General features: G+C 45.6%; 1 protein-coding gene across 4 annotated transcripts; it reads left to right on the forward strand.

The window, feature by feature from the left end:
* The first annotated feature begins 3,500 nt into the window (after nt 1–3,500).
* LOC138614957 (mitochondrial carrier homolog 1-like) lies at nt 3,501–17,451 on the forward strand. Of its 4 annotated transcripts, none has more exons than XM_069688574.1 (12): nt 3,501–3,692; nt 5,310–5,394; nt 5,479–5,585; nt 5,659–5,721; nt 6,183–6,240; nt 6,733–6,784; nt 10,985–11,044; nt 11,157–11,250; nt 12,213–12,260; nt 13,996–14,063; nt 14,733–14,808; nt 15,037–17,451. In XM_069688574.1, exons 1-12 carry the CDS (start codon nt 3,549–3,551, stop codon nt 15,109–15,111), a joined length of 930 nt encoding a protein of 309 aa, XP_069544675.1. In that variant the 5' UTR covers nt 3,501–3,548; the 3' UTR covers nt 15,112–17,451. The 4 variants fall into 4 exon arrangements, with proteins under 4 accessions (XP_069544675.1, XP_069544676.1, XP_069544678.1 ...); XM_069688575.1 differs by having other exon boundaries at nt 5,662–5,721; XM_069688576.1 differs by having other exon boundaries at nt 3,525–3,692; nt 5,484–5,585.
* Nucleotides 17,452–18,914: the final 1,463 nt, after the last annotated feature.

Below are 18,914 nucleotides of genomic sequence, written 5' to 3' on the forward strand. Positions count from 1 at the left end.
TTCTCTGTTTCACTGTGTTTTACTCTGTTTCACTGTGTTTCACTGTGTTTCACTGTTTCACTGTGTTTTACTCTGTTTCACTGTGTTTCTCTGTTTTACTCTGTTTCACTGTGTTTCACTGTGTTTCACTGTGTTTCACTGTTTCACTGTGTTTCACTGTGTTTCACTGTTTCACTGTGTTTCACTGTGTTTCACTGTTTTACTGTGTTTTACTGTGTTTCACTGTTTCACTGTGTTTTGTTTCACTGTGTTTCACTGTGTTTCACTGTTTCACTGTGTTTTACTCTGTTTCACTGTGTTTCACTGTGTTTCACTGTTTTACTCTGTTTCACTGTGTTTCACTGTGTTTCTCTGTTTCACTGTGTTTCACTGTGTTTCACTGTTTTACTGTGTTTTACTCTGTTTCACTGTGTTTCACTGTGTTTCTCTGTTTTACTCTGTTTCACTGTGTTTCACTGTGTTTCTCTGTTTCACTGTGTTTCACTGTGTTTCACTGTTTTACTGTGTTTTACTGTGTTTCACTGTTTCACTGTGTTTTGCTCTGTTTCACTGTGTTTCACTGTGTTTCTCTGTTTCACCGTGTTTTACTCTGTTTCACTGTGTTTCACTGTTTCACTGTGTTTCACTGTGTCACTGTGTTTTACTCTGTTTCACTGTGTTTAACTGTGTTTCTCTGTTTTACTCTGTTTCACTGTGTGTCACTGTGTTTCACTGTGTTTCACTGTGTTTCTCTGTTTCACTGTGTTTCACTGTGTTTCACTGTTTTACTGTGTTTTACTCTGTTTCACTGTGTTTCTCTGTTTTACTCTGTTTCACTGTGTTTCACTGTGTTTCACTGTGTCACTCTGTTTCACTGTGTTTCACTGTGTTTCACTGTTTTACTGTGTTTGACTGTGTTTCACTGTGTTTCACTGTTTCTTTCTTCTTTGGTCTCCACCAACAGACAACAACCGTCCTGCTCATTTGATGAAACCAACATGCCTGAAGAGGCTTCCCAGAGTTCAGGTGAGCTGCAGCATCACTAAATTACTCACTGCCATCTGTTCCAGAATTACAGTATGTTTACTCCAGAAATATATTTCACCTTATATTTTGGAAGAATAAAATGGTGAAGATGTGCATTCAGTCTGTGATGTGAACTCCCAGCCAACCGGACAGATTGATGGCGGACAGGAACAGGAGGAGGAAGAGGAGGAGGAGGAGGAGGACGTTTTTACAGCCGGTGGATCAGCAGCAGGATTAAGGGAGAGATGTGACTGGGGGGTGTGTGTGTGTGTGTGTGTGTGTGTGTGTGTGTGTGTGTGTGTGTGTGTGTGTGTGTGTGTGTGTGTGTGTGTGTGTGTGTGTGTGTGTGTGTGTGTGTGTGTGTGTGTGTGTGTGTGTGTGTGTGTGTGTGTGTGTGTGTGTGTGTGTGTGTGTGTGTGTCTGTGTGTGTGTGTGTGTGTGTGTGTGTGTGTGTGTGTGTGTGTGTGTGTGTGTGTGTGTGTGTGTGTGTGTGTGTGTGTGTGTGTGTGTGTGTGTGTGTGTGTGTGTGTGTGTGTGTGTGTGTGTGTGTGTGTGTGTGTGTGTGTGTGTGTGTGATGAACCTGATTAAAGTGTCTTGTTGACATTTCCACAGCTGATCTTGAACTCTTCCTGTAATCAGTGCTGAACACTGATGTCATGATCAGAGTTTGAACCACTGAGCAGCATGAAGCAAGCTGCAGACCTCTAACGGTGACTCAGACATTTATTGTCTGCAGAATTACAGGAAACAAAACAAACAAACAAACAAAACAGGGAAAAATGATCCACTTGTGCATTTTAGCAATAAGTTTTTACAAATTAGATTAATTACAAAATTCACTGTCAATTAAAAACGGTCTCTGATTGAATCAACCTTCTTCAAGCAAATTCAAACTCAGAATAAAAACCTTTGATGATGTCAGCCTGGTTGACTTCTCTAGGTTAAGATCCCAACACAGTAAAACAAACAAACAAACAAACAAAATGTTACATCAAACTGAGGTAGTTAGAAGAATTTGCTGTGTTGAATTGAGCTGAGTTCCAGTGCAGCTGCTGAATGAATACCACCATCACCACTGTAAGGACGACAGCGCCACCTGCTGGACTTATAGTTCATGGTGAAAAATAGATATCACATCACATGAAAGTGTCGGTTTTACTGGCAGTTCCTGATTTTTGGTGCTTCATCATCTTGTTTTATCTTTTTTTGTATTATAAATAAAGTCTTTCTGCTCTGTGTGGTTTTGACCTCCTCCACAGAAGGGAGGAGCTGAAACAGCTGGAGGACGTCAACACCTTTTGATTTCTGGGGTTATTATTCGATCAGAAGTTGATCTGGACTGATCACACAAATAAAATGAAACATGTAAGCTGGCTCTAAATGTCATATGTACATTTAATAAGGTTTAATAGAGGTGTGATGTACAGATGTGATATAAGACCTCCAGTTCCAGCAGTAGAAGTGGAGACAGGAGAAACACCCTGAACACCACATACAGGCAGCTGATGCTGTTTGACTGGATAAATCTACAAGGGCTCCAAGAAGAAGAACACCTTATTGGGGAGGCTGGGAGAGTCCGCATCGCTGGAGGCCTTTAAAACCACACTCTTTCCTTCCTTCCTTCCTTCCCTTTTCTTTCTTTCTTTCTTTTATTTTACACGAATTAGAAAAACAGAACATTTCCAAAGGAATAGATCATGTTAAAAGTTCACCAAGTTATAGAAAACACAAAGTTTAGACACAGAAATATTATAACTATATGAAAATAATGGAAACAAATAACAACAAAATCTATGACAATATCAGTATAAAAGCAAAAAATGTGAGAATGATGATGGATGATAGTGTGTGTGTGTACCTGTATGTTACAGTTAGAAAACAGCAGTTACATGGTTTTAATGGCACCTTTTAAAGCTTTTTGCTTGATTGGAAAAGCATTTTCATACTTTGGTACCAATATGTCGTATAAATAATTGACCACAGCAGGTGAGAAATTTGAACCTGTGATTTACTTTAAAGTAAGTCTTTCTATCTTCCCTTCCTTCCTGAGGTAAAGGACACCATTTGGAACACAGACATAATATTTTTCTGACAAACTAAACAGTACAGTCGTGTAGTAGTCTGTCTGTATGGCCTGGAGGGGGGGGGGGGGGGGGGGGGTTGAGGGGGGGGGGCACTTTTTCGTGTATTTTCTGGAATTTTCTAACGTCCAAAACAAGCTGCATATCACGTGTTTGTGTGACGTCACGAGCTAGACTCCGCCCATGTGTTTTGGTTCCGCTGTCAGACAACATGCTTTTAATTCTTTTATTAATAACATGTTCTAAGATCACAATAAAACCTCCTTTCTGCTTTCACTCTGTCCCATAAATATGTTTAATTTGTTATAACTGTATTTTATTCTCTAAAACAGGTCTCTGACTGTAAATTAAACTCCCCTCTGGAGCGGAGCCTTTTATACTGAAAGGTCAGGGCGGAAGTTGTTCAGCAGCGGGCGGTCAGTCTCGAAGCGGGGATGAAGCCTCCGTCCCGGTGATTAAAGATGGAATCAGCAGGGACCCCGGGTCCGGCGGCCGATGTGGAGCCGGACGGAGCCGCCGTGGACGTGGACACCGCGGTGCTGCTGCTGGGGGCGGGAGTCACCGCCGCCACTCACCCGCTGCTCTACGTCAAGCTCCTCATACAGGTAGCCGGAGCAGCTAGCTGACGGTGGCCCGGTTCACGAGCACCGGGACGCCGCTGCTGATGTTTCTGACGTCACTGCATGTTCTCATGTCCCGGGGCGGGAAACGGCCACCGGCTCGCTGCTCGTTTACACTTCCAGCAGGTACCGTGGACTGTCGGTACCGAGCAGCAGCGTCAACGAGCAGCGTGTTGAACGTCCGGTGGTCGGTTACCGTCACCTGACGCTGTTTACCTGAACTCACCTGTCCTCCGGAGATATCTCCGCCACTGTTCGTTTGTTTTTGTTTGTTTTGTTTATAAGCCTCCATGTTTACATAATTTCCTCCCTCTGACGTCAGAGTGTGTTAAATGTTTGGACGGATGTCCTCTGTCCTCCGTGACGTCATTGGTCTGTTGGTTCTCTGATTTCATGACCAAACTACAGAATCTATTGTTGGTTCTAATTTTGAAGATTTAAAGATTTAAACATCAGTCTCAGGTCTCCTCCAGGACCTGGTCTCTCTGGTCTCTCTGGTCTCTCTGGTCTCTCTGGTCTCTGGTCTCTCTGGTCCCTCTGGTCTCTGGTCCCTCTGGTCTCTGGTCCCTCTGGTCCCTCTGGTCTCTGGTCCCTCTGGTCTCTCTGGTCTCTGATCCCTCTGGTCCCTGGTCCCTCTGGTCTCTGGTCCCTCTGGTCTCTGATCCCTCTGGTCCCTCTGGTCCCTCTGGTCTCTGGTCCCTCTGGTCTCTGGTCCCTCTGGTCTCTGGTCCCTCTGGTCTCTGGTCCCTCTGGTCCCTCTGGTCTCTGGTCCCTCTGGGGTCTGGTCCCTCTGGTCCCTCTGGTCTCTCTGGTCCCTCTGGTCTCTGGTCCCTCTGGTCCCTCTGGTCTCTGGTCCCTCTGGTCTCTGGTCCCTCTGTTCTCTGGTCTCTGGTCCCTCTGGTCTCTGGTCTCTGGTCCCTCTGTTCTCTGGTCCCTCTGGTCTCTGGTCCCTCTGGTCTCTGGTCTCTGGTCCCTCTGGTCTCTGGTCCCTCTGGTCTCTGGTCCCTCTGATTTCAGCTGTTTCCTGGAAGGTCCTTTTACAGACTGTTTACAGGAGCTTTGAAGGGATTCATAGTCTTGTTGAAAAATGTGCCAGAATTCATGATCATGTTTTATTGTTTGTGGCGTCTCTGAACTCCTAGTTTATGTGGGAATTGATGAATTGATGAATTGTTGGTTTCTCTGTATAATATTATAAAGTCTTGCTGTAAAGACTTTAATGTGTTAAGTGCCATGAAATAACCTGTTGTGATTTGGCGCTATATAAATTAAGTTGAATTGAATTGAATTGAACATCTGAACATCTTCCCGTCATGTCTCCTGTGATGCTGCAGCTCTGTCATCTCCAGATTTCACCTTTTTATTTTTCATTCTCAATTATTACATTACTTTAAATAAAAAATGCACCAAATATGAGGAAGTGGTGTGGATCCCCAGGGCGTTCAGATATCCCAGGTTATGCTACCTGCTGTCATCTAACATGATGAATTTATATGATATTTCATATCGATAAAGATCCATATCACTAGTTCAATAAATAAATAAGTAGCTGCAGAGAGAATCAGTGACTCTGTGTCTGATGTCCGTCCCTGCTGCCTCCAGGTGGGACATGAGCCTCTTCCCCCCGCCGTGGGCTCCACTATGTTCGGCCGGAGGGTCTTGTACCTGCCGGGCTTCTTCTCTTACGGTGAGTGAAGTCCGACTGAACGAACGTCTGCCGGCGTCTCCGTACGCCTTCAGAGCAGCTGACAGGAAGTGAATGTGTTTTCAGCGCAGCACATCGTGGCGGTGGACGGGAACACGGGACTCTTCCGCGGCCTCTCCCCCCGGATCGTGTCCAGCACCATCTCCACCGTGGTCCGGAGCAAAGTGAAACAGGTAGGCAGGGGGCGGGGCTTAGACAGGACCGACAGCACTGCAGCTTTTCCTCATCCTGTCGGTTTTCTTTCAGCAGGTGGAGCTTCTGTCCAAGAGAGACGAGCAGCAGACTTCCCTCAGGAAAGTGGTCCAAGAGGTGAGAGGTCGTCTCATTCTGGTCACCATGGAAACAGTGAAACCCTCCGAGACCTGTTTTATTCAGAGCAGACAAACAAACGTGTGAATGTCAGAGTTTCACTTTTCTGCTTGTGAGCAGACAGTTTAGATTCAAATGTGCTGCAGATATTAAACTGTCGTTTCATGTCATTATTTATGTTGATTTACATTAAACGTGTGAAAACTTTTGTTCAATAACAAAAATAATTTAGCTGAACAAATATGTTTATATTTCTAAAGGTTTGAAACAAAGTTTTGTTTTAGTGTGAAAGTACTTTGTCTTCCATCAGGACTGATTTAAAGAAGGTTATCTACGAGGAAGTGGACATTTTTATTTATTTATTTGTTTTAAAAAAAAAAAAAAAAAATGTTTACCTGGTTGTTTATTATTTGTGTTATTTATTATGTTTATTATTATTAACTGCCCTCTCATTGTGTCAGACCTCCCATGAGATGATCATTCAGTGCCTGTCCAGAGTAGCAACCCACCCTTTTCATGGTGAGTCCTCAGCCGATCTCATTATTATCACCATAGCAACCAGTTTGATATGTTTACTCCGTCCACCTGCTTCTGTTGCAGGTTTCTTCCTGTTAAAAGGAGGTTTTGCCTCCAGCTGTCACCACTGAGGGGAAATAGTTGTTTCTCTTTATAATACTTTAAAGTCTTGATCTCACTGTGTAAAGTCTGTTGATTCAGAACTATAGAAATACAACTAAAAGAAAATTAAACCTACAAAAGCAAGCAACCAATTATTTTCATGGGGTTATAAAGTTATTTGTTCGATAAATATGTCGATGTCTTCATGATGTCACACTATTGTGGAAAAGACCTTTTGCATCTTTTAAAGTTGGAGAAACTAAATCACCGGTAAATGTTTTTAAATCTGTGAAATGATGGTCTGACCCTTTAAAACTCGTTCTGTCTGGATGGACTGTGATGTCATCAAAACCCGACGGTGTTCTGCTCATTGTTCTGGGTTTCTCTCTGCAGTGATGTCAGTGCGCTGTATGGCCCAGTTCGTTGGCAGAGAGGTCAAATACTGGTAAGACTTCATACAACATGACACACGCATGACCACGAGACAACATGACACAGGCATGACCTCCAGACAACATGACACAGGCATGACCTCCAGACAACATGACACAGGCATGACCTCGAGACAACATGACACAGGCATGACCTCCAGACAACATGACACAGGCATGACCTCCAGACAACATGACACAGGCATGACCTGACACAGGCATGACCTCAAGACAACATGACACAGGCATGACCTCCAGACAACATGACACAGGCATGACCACGAGACAACATGACACACGCATGACCACGAGACAACATGACACAGGCATGCCTCGAGACAACATGACACAGGCATGACCTCCAGACAACATGACACAGGCATGACCTCCAGACAACATGACACAGGCATGACCTCCAGACAACATGACACAGGCATGACCTCCAGACAACATGACACAGGCATGACCTCCAGACAACATGACACAGGCATGACCACGAGACAACATGACACACGCATGACCACGAGACAACATGACACAGGCATGACCACGAGACAACATGACACACGCATGACCTCGAGACAACATGACACAGGCATGACCTCGAGACAACATGACACAGGCATGACCTTGAGACAACATGACACAGGCATGACCTCGAGACAACATGACACACGCATGACCACGAGACAACATGACACAGGCATGACCACGAGACAACATGACACACGCATGACCTCGAGACAACATGACACAGGCATGACCACGAGACAACATGACACACGCATGACCACGAGACAACATGACACAGGCATGCCTCGAGACAACATGACACAGGCATGACCTCCAGACAACATGACACAGGCATGACCTCCAGACAACATGACACAGGCATGACCTCCAGACAACATGACACAGGCATGACCTCGAGACAACATGACACAGGCATGACCTCGAGACAACATGACACAGGCATGACCTCGAGACAACATGACACACGCATGACCTCGAGACAACATGACACAGGCATGACCTCGAGACAACATGACACAGGCATGACCTTCGAGACAACATGACACAGGCATGACCTCGAGACAACATGACACAGGCATGACCTCGAGACAACATGACACAGGCATGCCTCGAGACAACATGACACAGGCATGACCTCGAGACAACATGACACAGGCATGACCTCAAGACAACATGACACAGGCATGACCTCAACATGACACAGGCATGACCTCCAGACAACATGACACAGGCATGACCTCCAGACAACATGACACAGGCATGCCTCGAGACAACATGACACAGGCATGACCTCGAGACAACATGACACAGGCATGACCTCAAGACAACATGACACAGGCATGACCTCGAGACAACATGACACAGGCATGACCTCGGGCGAGACAACATGACACAGGCATGACCTCGAGACAACATGACACAGGCATGACCTCGAGACAACATGACACACAGGCATGACACCATGACCTCAGACAACATGACACAGGCATGACCTCCAGACAACATGACACAGGCATGACCTCGAGACAACATGACACAGGCATGACCTCCAGACAACATGACACAGGCATGACCTCCAGACAACATGACACAGGCATGACCACGAGACGAGACAACATGACACAGGCATGACCTCGAGACAACATGACACAGGCATGACCTCGAGACAACATGACACAGGCATGACCTCGAGACAACATGACACAGGCATGACCTCGAGACAACATGACACAGGCATGACCTCCGAGACAACATGACACAGGCATGACCTCGAGACAACATGACACAGGCATGACCTCGAGACAACATGACACACGCATGACCACGAGACAACATGACACAGGCATGACCTCGAGACAACATGACACAGGCATGACCTCGAGACAACATGACACAGGCATGACCTCGAGACAACATGACACAGGCATGACCTCGAGACAACATGACACAGGCATGACCTCGAGACAACATGACACAGGCATGACCTCGAGACAACATGACACAGGCATGACCTCGAGACAACATGACACAGGCATGCCTCGAGACAACATGACACAGGCATGACCTCAAGACAACATGACACAGGCATGACCTCAAGACAACATGACACAGGCATGACCTCGAGACAACATGACACAGGCATGACCTCCAGACAACATGACAACATGACACAGGCATGATCGAGACAACATGACACAGGCATGCCTCGAGACAACATGACACAAGCATGCCTCGAGACAACATGACACAGGCATGACCTCAAGACAACATGACACAGGCATGACCTCGAGACAACATGACACAGGCATGACCTCGAGACAACATGACACAGGCATGACCTCGAGACAACATGACACAGGCATGACCTCGAGACAACATGACACAGGCATGACCTCAAGACAACATGACACAGGCATGACCTCAAGACAACATGACACTCGAGCATGACACACCTCGAGACAACATGACACAGGCATGCCTGACCATGACACAGGCATGACCTCGAGACAACATGACACAGGCATGACCTCGACAACATGACACACATGACACAGGCATGACCTCGAGACAACATGACACAGGCATGACCTCGAGACAACATGACACGCATGACCTCGAGACAACATGACACACGCATGACCACGAGACAACATGACACACGCATGACCACGAGACAACATGACACAGGCATGCCTCGAGACAACATGACAACATGACACAGGCAGGCATGACCTCAAGACAACATGACACAGGCATGACCTCAAGACCATGACACAGGCATGGACAACATGACACAGGCATGACCTCAAGACAACATGACACAGGCATGACCTCAAGACAACATGACACAGGACAACATGACACAGGCATGCCTCGAGACAACATGACACAGGCATGCCTCGAGACAACATGACACAGGCATGACCTCGAGACAACATGACACAGGCATGACCTCAAGACAACATGACACAGGCATGACCTCAAGACAACATGACACAGGCATGCCTCGAGACAACATGACACAGGCATGACCTCAAGACAACATGACACAAGCATGACCTCGAGACAACATGACACACGCCTGACCTTGGGACATGACACAGGCTTGACCTCGAGACAAAATGACACACGCATGACCTCGAGACAAAATGACACACGCATGAACTCGGGACATGACACACGCATGACCTCGAGACAGCATGACACACGCCTGACCTCGGGACAACATGACACACGCCTGACCTCGGGACAACATGACACACGCCTGACCTCGGGACAACATGACACGCCTGACCTCGGGACAACATGACACACGCATGACCTCGAGACAAAATGACACACGCATGAACTCAGGACAACATGACACACGCATGACCTCAGGACAACATGACACACGCATGACCTCGGGACAACATGACACAGGCATGACCTCGGGACAACATGACACACGCATGTCCTTGAGACAACATGACACACGCATGACCTCGCGAAAACATGACACACGCATAACCTTGGGACAACATGACACACGCATGACCTCAGGACAATATGACACGCATGACCTCGGGACAACATGACACACGCATGACCTCAGGACAACATGACACGCATGACCTTCGGGGCAACATGACACGCATGACCTTCGGGACAACATGACACACGTCAAATGTCACCACGACATGGAATATTCAGGACTAAATATTTATAAATAATGAGGGAAAATATCTTGAAAATATAGTATTTACAATCTGATATCATTATTATAAAGAGCACTGAAGTACTTGACAGCTTTTAAATGTGGATGACAGAGGTCTGTGTGTGTGTGTGTGTGTGTGTGTGTGTGTGTGTGTGTGTGTGCACGTTAACAGAGTGTGTGTGTGCGTGCGTGCGTGCATGCATGTTAACAGAGTGTGTGTGTGTATGTGTGTACAAGTTAACAGAGTGTGTGTGTGTGTGTACAAGTTAAGTGTATGTGTGTGTGTGTACAAATTAACAGTGTGTGTGTGTGTGCACATGTTAACAGAGTGTGTGTGTGTGTGCGCGCGCGCGCGTGTGTGTACAAGTTAACAGAGTGTGTGTGTGTACATGTTAACAGAGTGTGTGTGTGTGTGTGTGTGTGTGTGTGTGTGTGTGTGTGTGTGTGTGTGTGTGTGTGTGTGTGTGTGTGTGTGTGTTTGCAGCGGCATGTTCAGCTGTATGATGAAGATCTTTAAGGAGGAAGGAGTCGCTGGATTCTACGTGTGAGTTCTGATTCCTCTCATCCATCCTGCATGTTAACCTCCATGTTTTCTTCCTGCAGCAGTCTGACACGTGTGTGTTTGTGTGCGTGCGCATGTGTGTGTGTGTTTTCAGAGGTCTGGTACCACATGTTCTGGGTGAGGTCCTCTTCCTGTGGTGCTGTAACCTGCTGGCTCACCTGATCAACACCTATGCTGTAGATGAAAGTGTAAGTCACCTGTTTGTGAGAACAAATAGTTCAACTTGTGTTTCCAATGGTTTGTTTTTAGGTGTGAGGGTGGATCAGTAGTTCAGAGACTGCTCCTGTTGCACATGAACGATGTACGGTACCGCGACGTGCACGAAGCAGCAGGAAGATGTAACCTTGATGAGTAAGTGTCGAATGTTTCAGCACCTGAGTTCCAGGTGTTGTAGTGATCGCTGGTCCGGCTGGGTTTTCTTTGTGTCACCGTGAATTCAGCCCCCAGAGTCAGACTGTCAACACCGAGTTCTACTGGGACCTTGAGGCGTCTGAGGGAAGACATTCTCTGTGACCCACCTGAACTGTGTCATCATGGCAACAGGCTTCTCCAACAGGACAACACGCCGCTCACAGCGTGTTGAAAGCGGGCGAGTTTTCTCACCCTCAACAACACGATGAAAACATGGTGGACGCACTCAGACCAGTGACGATGAAAACATGTAACTCAGCGGCTGATTGTGACGTCGAACACCTGTTCATTCTGGTTCCAACTTCTTCCTGCTGCGTGAACGTCATGAGTCTGATCCACCCTCCAAAACAGTCTCCGGATGTTCTTCACCACAACCTTCATGGATCCTGGGAACTCATCACAAACATGATTAATCACCCTCTAATCACAGCACATCTGACTTCTGTTTCAATCACTCTTTAGTCACCAGCAGTGAAATTCAACACTTTAATTCAGTAATTTCACAATAAAAGCCTTCCAGTATCTCAATCAGCACATTTCTTTCTGCTCCTGGGAGGCTTTTATTTTGAAACATCTGCAGGAAGAGATTAATTCCTGCAGAGTGAGTGAGTGAGTGAGTGAGTGAGTGAGTGAGTGAGTGAGTGAGTGTGAGTGTGTGTGAGTGTGTGTGAGTGTGTGTGTGTGTGTGTGTGTGTGTGTGTGTGTGTGGGACTCACCTCTCCACCTGTGTGTGTTTCAGTTCAGTCAGGCGTCAGCAGTAAGAAGTTACACCAAGTTTGTGATGGGAGTAAGTTTGCCTGCAGTTTGAAGTCTGGTGTGTGTCGGTGTGTGTTGGTGTTTGTTGCTGTGTGTTGCTGTGTGTTGCTGTGTCGGTGTGTGTCGGTGTTTGTCGGTGTGTGTCGGTGTGTTGGTGTGTGTTAGTGTGTGTTGGTATGTGTTGGTATGTTAGTGTGTGTTGGTGTGTGTTAGTGTGTGTTAGTGTGTGTTGGTGTGTGTTGGTATGTGTTGGTATGTTAGTGTGTGTTGGTGTGTGTTAGTGTGTGTTGGTGTGTGTTAGTGAGTGTTGGTATGTGTTGGTATGTTGGTGTGTGTTGGTATGTGTTGGTATGTTAGTGTGTGTTGGTGTGTGTTAGTGTGTGTTAGTGTGTGTTGGTGTGTGTTAGTGAGTGTTGGTATGTGTTGGTATGTTGGTGTGTGTTGGTATGTGTTGGTATGTTAGTGTGTGTTGGTGTGTGTTGGTATATGTTGGTATGTTAGTGTGTGTTGGTGTGTTGGTGTGTGTTAGTGTTCAGACTGATGCAGTGTGTGTTGGTGTGTGTTAGTGTGTATTGGTGTGTGTGTGTTAGTGTGTGTTGGCATGTGTTGGTATGTTGGTGTGTGTTGGTGTGTGTTAGTGTTAGTGTGTGTTGGTGTGTTAGTGTGTGTTGGTGTGTGTTAGTGTGTGTTGATATGTTAGTGTGTGTTGGTGTGTTAGTGTGTGTTGGTGTGTGTTAGTGTGTGTTGGTATGTGTTGGTATGTTAGTGTGTGTTGGTGTGTTAGTGTGTGTTGGTATGTGTTGGTATATTAGTGTGTGTTGGTGTGTTGGTGTGTGTTGGTGTTCAGACTGATGCCGTGTGTGTTGGTGTGTGTTAATGTGTATTGGTGTGTGTTAGTGTGTGTTGGTGTGTGTTGGTATGTGTTGGTATGTTAGTGTGTGTTGGTGTGTGTTGGTGTGTGTTGGTGTGTAGTGTGTGTTGGTGTGTGTTGGTGTGTGTAGGTGTGTGTTGGTGTGTTAGTGTGTGTAGGTGTGTGTTAGTGTGTGTTGGTATGTGTTGGTATGTTAGTGTGTGTTGGTGTGTGCTGGTGTGTGTTAGTGTGTGTTGGTATGTTAGTGTGTGTTGGTGTGTTGGTGTGTGTTGGTATGTTAGTGTGTGTTGGTGTGTGTTGGTGTTCAGACTGATGCCGTGTGTGTTGGTGTGTGTTAGTGTGTGTTGGTATGTTAGTGTGTGTTGGTGTGTGTTAGTGTGTGTTGGTGTGTGTGTGTGTTAGTGTGTGTTGGTGTGTTAGTGTGTGTTGGTGTGTGTTAGTGTGTGTTGGTATGTGTTGGTATGTGTTGGTATGTTAGTGTGTGTTGGTGTGTGTTAGTGTGTGTTGGTGTGTGTTAGTGTGTGTTGATGTGTGTTAGTGTGTGTTGGTGTGTTAGTGTGTGTTGGTGTGTTAGTGTGTGTTGGTGTGTGTTAGTGTGTGTTGGTGTGTGTTAGTGTGTGTTGATGTGTGTTAGTGTGTGTTGTGTGTGTGTGTGTTGGTGTGTGTTAGTGTGTGTTGATGTGTGTGTGTGTGTGGTGTGTGGTGTGTGTTAGTGTGTGTTGGTGTGTGTTAGTGTGTGTTGGTGTGTGTTAGTGTGTGTTGATGTGTGTTAGTGTGTGTTGGTGTGTGTGTGTGTGTGTGTTGGTGTGTGTTAGTGTGTGTTGATGTGTGTTAGTGTGTGTTGGTGTGTTGGTGTGTGTTGGTGTTCAGACTGATGCAGTGTGTGTTTCCTCAGATTGCAGTCAGCGTCCTCACATATCCGTTCATGCTGGTGGCTGATCTCATGGCTGTCAACAACTGTGGGTGAGTCTTTTTAACAAACCTCAGCATTTTCCTGCTTTAATGTGTGATTCAACATTCAGAGACCTGAGGGATGATTCTGTTGCGCTTCACTCTGATGGATGTTTGTAGGCTGATTTGTGATCCCAATCATCAACACACGTTCAAGCAAACTCTGCAATATTTGCGGGAGCTTCAAATTTAAAAAAATGTCCAAGATTTTTCCGCAAAAATCATCGTCATCAGAATCTGTGCTGAAGGTATTGTAAAGGTAAAGTAAATCTTTTTAGACAAAACTGACTTTATTAACAACAATAACTCCTCATTTACAAGCAGAAAGGTTCTGAATAAAACTCTGTTCATCGGAGGAAACCGGAACAAGAGGAGAAATGGGGAAAAATGTGTTCTTCACATTAAAATGATGTGATTAAATGTTTGTGATCAAAGGAAGTGATTTTTGAGAAAATCTGCCGCAAAATCAAACATTTTGAATAATTATTTGAATAATTATCAGCCTACAAAGCTTATTTGTACCTGAAGTTTATGTCTAGAGGAGTTCTGCAGGTTTTAAACCAGCGTTTACAGCATCCTGTCAGGAAATCAAATTATAGAAAATACATTTGCTAAGATTTCTTTGTATTTGTAAAATCCCATGGTGATGCTGCAGTGTGATTGGTCGTTCTGTGTTGTCAGTCTGGCTGCAGGTCTTCCTCCTCGCTCGCCCATCTTCCAGTCCTGGCTGCACTGCTGGAATCACCTGAGCCACCAGGTAACAGCGTGTCACTGTTCAGTCTGAAGACACCTCTGAGCTCCTCATCATACAGTTCATATGGTCATTAATATCTGTTCCATCAGTTTCAGCACTGAGGGGAGGCTTTAATAACTTTAGGTTACAGAGGTAACCTCGCTTCTCTGATAACATGAGTGAGATACCTCACTAAGATGTAGCCCCGCCTCCTGTTCTCTGATGATGATGTGTATTGACTCCTCCCTCCAGGGTCACCTCTTCAGAGGATCCAGCTTCTTTTTCCGCCGGGTGCCTGTGACATCACTACCTCCCATCGAGGACTGACTTCTTCATCCTCATCATCATCGTCATCCTCCTTGAATGTTCTTCCTGCTCAGAAACATTTTCCAAAGACCCCCCCACCAGCTGCTGCTATGTTTATCCTCACATAGAGATGTAGCAGCAGCTCATGGAGTGCCAAAGGAGACCCGGTTCCTCTCAGACCTGGCTCCTTTAATATCTGGTTCCTCTCAGACCTGGTTCCTTTAATACCTGGTAACTCTCAGACCTGGTTCCTTTAATACCTGGTAACTCTCAGACCTGGTTCCCCTTTGGACCTAGTTCCTGTCAGACTTGGATCCTCTCAGACCTGGTTCCCCTTTGGACCTAGTTCCTGTCAGACTTAGTTCCTGTAAAACCTGGTTCCTCGCAGAACTGGTTCCCCTTTGAACCTGGTTCCTGTCAGACTTGGTTCCCATCAGACCTAGTTCCTCTCAGACTTGGTTCCTGTAATACCTGGTTCCCATCAGACCTGGTTCCTCTCAGAACTGGTTCCCCTCAGCTCTGGTTGGTTCCTGTTAGACCTGGGTACTGTCAGACCTGGTTCCTCTCAGACCTGGTTCCCCTTTGGACCTGGTTCCTGTCAGACTTGGTTCCCATCAGACCTAGTTCCTCTCAGACTTGGTTCCTGTAATACCTGGTTCCCATCAGACCTGGTTCCTCTCAGAACTGGTTCCCCTCAGCTCTGGTTGGTTCCTGTTAGACCTGGGTACTGTCAGACCTGGTTCCCCTTTAGACCTGGTTCCCGTCAGACCTGGTTCATCTCAGATCTGGTTCCTATTAAACCTAGTTCAGACCTGGTTCCTGTCAGACTTAGTTCAGCCCTGGTTCCTGTCAGACCTGGTTCCTATTTGACCTGGTTCCTATTTAGACCGGGTTCCTATTTAGACCTAGTTCCTGTCAGACCTGGTTCCAATTTAGACCTGGTTTCTCTCAGACCTGCTTCCTCTCAGGCCTGGTTTCTATTTAAGCCTGGTTCCTATTTAGACCTGGTTCCACTCAGACATCATGGTCATTGTTGAATAATGGTCTCTAACCGAGTTCATCACGATGAATTAAAACATCTCTTCACCTGAATGTCATTGATGATGTAATCGGAGGAATCAGCTGTTACATGTGATTCTCTGTGATTTTGTCTTAATGAAGAAATATTATATTAATACCTGAGTCCATTTAAAACCGAGTCCATTTAAACCTGAGCTGATCTGTTATCATGAACCTAATGAACACAACAAACACCGGATTTAACAAATTATTAAGGAAACAAAAATGAGATATAATTGATACCTGACCCTCCTGTCAGAGCCTCCTCCTCCTCTCGTCTTCCTCTCGTCTTCCTCTCGTCCTCCTCTCCTCCTCCTCTCGTCTTCCTCTCGTCCGCCTCCTCTCTGCCTCCTCTTGTTCTCTTCTCGTCGTCCTCTACTCCTCCTCTCGTCTTCCTCTCATCCTCCTCTCGTCTTCCTCTCCTCCTCTTCTCGTCTTCCTCCCCTCCTCTCCGCCTCCTCTCCTCCTCCTCTCCTCCTCTCGTCTTCCTCTCCTCTTCCTCTCGTCTTCCTCTCCTCCTCTCCACCTCCTCTCGTCCTCCTCTACTCCTCCTCTCGTCATCCTCTCATCCTCCTCTCTGCCTCCTCTTGTTCTCTTCTCGTCGTCCTCTACTCCTCCTCTCGTCGTCCTCTACTCCTCCTCTCGTCGTCCTCTACTCCTCCTCACGTCCTCCTTTCCTCCTCCTCTCGTCCTCCTCTCCTCCTCCTCTCGTCTTCTTCTCCTCCTCTCATCCTCCTCTCATCCTCCTCTCGTCATCCTCTCATCCTCCTCTCATTTTCCTCTCCTCCTCCTCTCGTCCTCCTCTCCTCCTCCTCTCCTCCTCCTCTCGTCCTCCTTGGATGATGTCATTATTGTCTGAATGATGTCATTATTGTCTGGATGATGTCATTGTCTGGATGATGTCATTATTGTCTGGATGATGTCATTGTCTGGATGATGTCATTGTCTGGATGATGTCATTATTGTCTGGATGATGTCATTGTTGTCTGGATGATGTCATTATTGTCTGGATGATGTCATTATTGTCTAGATGGTGATGATTAAACGGCATCATGATACTCTGATTTGCGCCAGAGGAAGAAGAACTTGTCAGGAGGTTCTGTGTTTACTTCATTCAGTCACTGATCATGTGATCCAGAATCTTTCAGGGGACCAATGGGAGACCAGATCGGATCTCATCATAGTCGCATTCATATTATCTTCCCACCTTGTGCACTTATGGTTTTTATTTATCTTTGTCTGTATTGAAATGTTCCAAAACGGCATGTTTTATAAAAAAATAAATATTATTTCTACCCATCACTGAGACCTCTTTAATGTGGTTGCTTTATTCTCAAAGGATATGAGGAAGAGGGCATGCTGGGAAATGCTCGTTTGTTTGTTGATTGACGGGGACCAATCAGAATTACGTTCCGCTGCAGTTAACACAACTCAAGAAAAAGTCTTGTGTAAAGAAATGTTTTTTTTAATACTCTATCATGTTACTGATCTGTTGCCAGGTAGCCTAATTAGTTGTGAGATAAAAAAAAATACAAATGCAACACTTGGTTTTACTTATGTTTTCATTTTTTCGAAGTAAATAGTTTATTTCTCTCAAACTCTGTTAACAAATGAGTTGAGATCCGTGTTGGCGCTGAGATGATCCTCCAGCTGAGTGAACATCAGGATCACCAGAATATTCTGTGATCTAGATTTGCACTTCCAGGTTTCACCACCAGATGGTGCTGAACTGATGGAGGACTGAAACGACAGATGACGCCAGCTTGTCCTGTGTGTTTGAATCTCTGGGCTCTTTTTTTTTTCTCTTTGAGTCGTTGATTTTCTTGAAGTTGAGTTTTGAGCTCTTTCAGGTTGTTTTACATCTCTTCAAAGATCATTTTGTCTTTTGTATTGAAACTGAGCTCTGAGACTTTCAAACAGGAATAATCATTTCATACAGCAGCTCAGCTGGTCGACTCCTGACGATGAAAAATGCACTGAACTGAATTTCTATAAGATAAAAGAAAAGTCTTTAAAAGATGTTTCAGCTGGTGAACACGACAGAAGCCCCGAAACAAGAACCAGTCCTTTCTGTGGATTAACTTTTGTATTTTATATTTAAAAAAACCTGCCATCAGTCTCCTGATGGTGCCAGCTGCAGCTAAACTAACTCTGAAATTCAAATTCCCGTTACTGTCTGCAGAAATCACATCAACATGTGAAGCCACAGACGTGTTTCCCAATTTCAACAATTTCAGAACGTCCAACCAGCTGACCGTCACCAGAGCGGTTCCGGCCAACAGGTCGTCCAGCGCGGTGGTCCAGAAGGCCAACAGGTGCACGGTCCTGCCACAGTGAGGCGCTGCAGCGTCCAGCTGCTCTCTGTGTCTTACTATAGATGTTTGAGATGTTTGTCCGGTTGCTGCTGAAGCAAATCATTATTGAAATAGAAATACAAATTAAATTTTTACATTTTCATATTGGCTGATGAGGCTGAAACTAAACTTGAATATTAAATTAGAAAGGACATGTTACTCCCCCCCCCTCCACCCTCCTGCCTCAGAGAGGCTTGTTAAGGTGATGAGGTGTCATTATAAACACCAGCCTGCTGTCACTGCCTCCATTCTTTGTATTCACCACTGATGCAGCTCATCTTCACGTCCTATGTTTCTTTTTTATAATCAGGTCTGTTTGTTTATTTAAAGAAACCTGAGCATTGACATTTAACCTGTCTGGTCTGTCCTCCTTTTAGTTCTCAGGTGTTACAGATCCTCAATCAAACAGAC

The sequence above is a fragment of the Brachyistius frenatus genome, unplaced genomic scaffold, assembly GCF_029030835.1.
Source record: "Brachyistius frenatus isolate BFR_SWC_R1_liver_20210118 unplaced genomic scaffold, ASM2903083v1 Contig_636, whole genome shotgun sequence".
Classification (NCBI taxonomy): domain Eukaryota; kingdom Metazoa; phylum Chordata; class Actinopteri; family Embiotocidae; genus Brachyistius; species Brachyistius frenatus.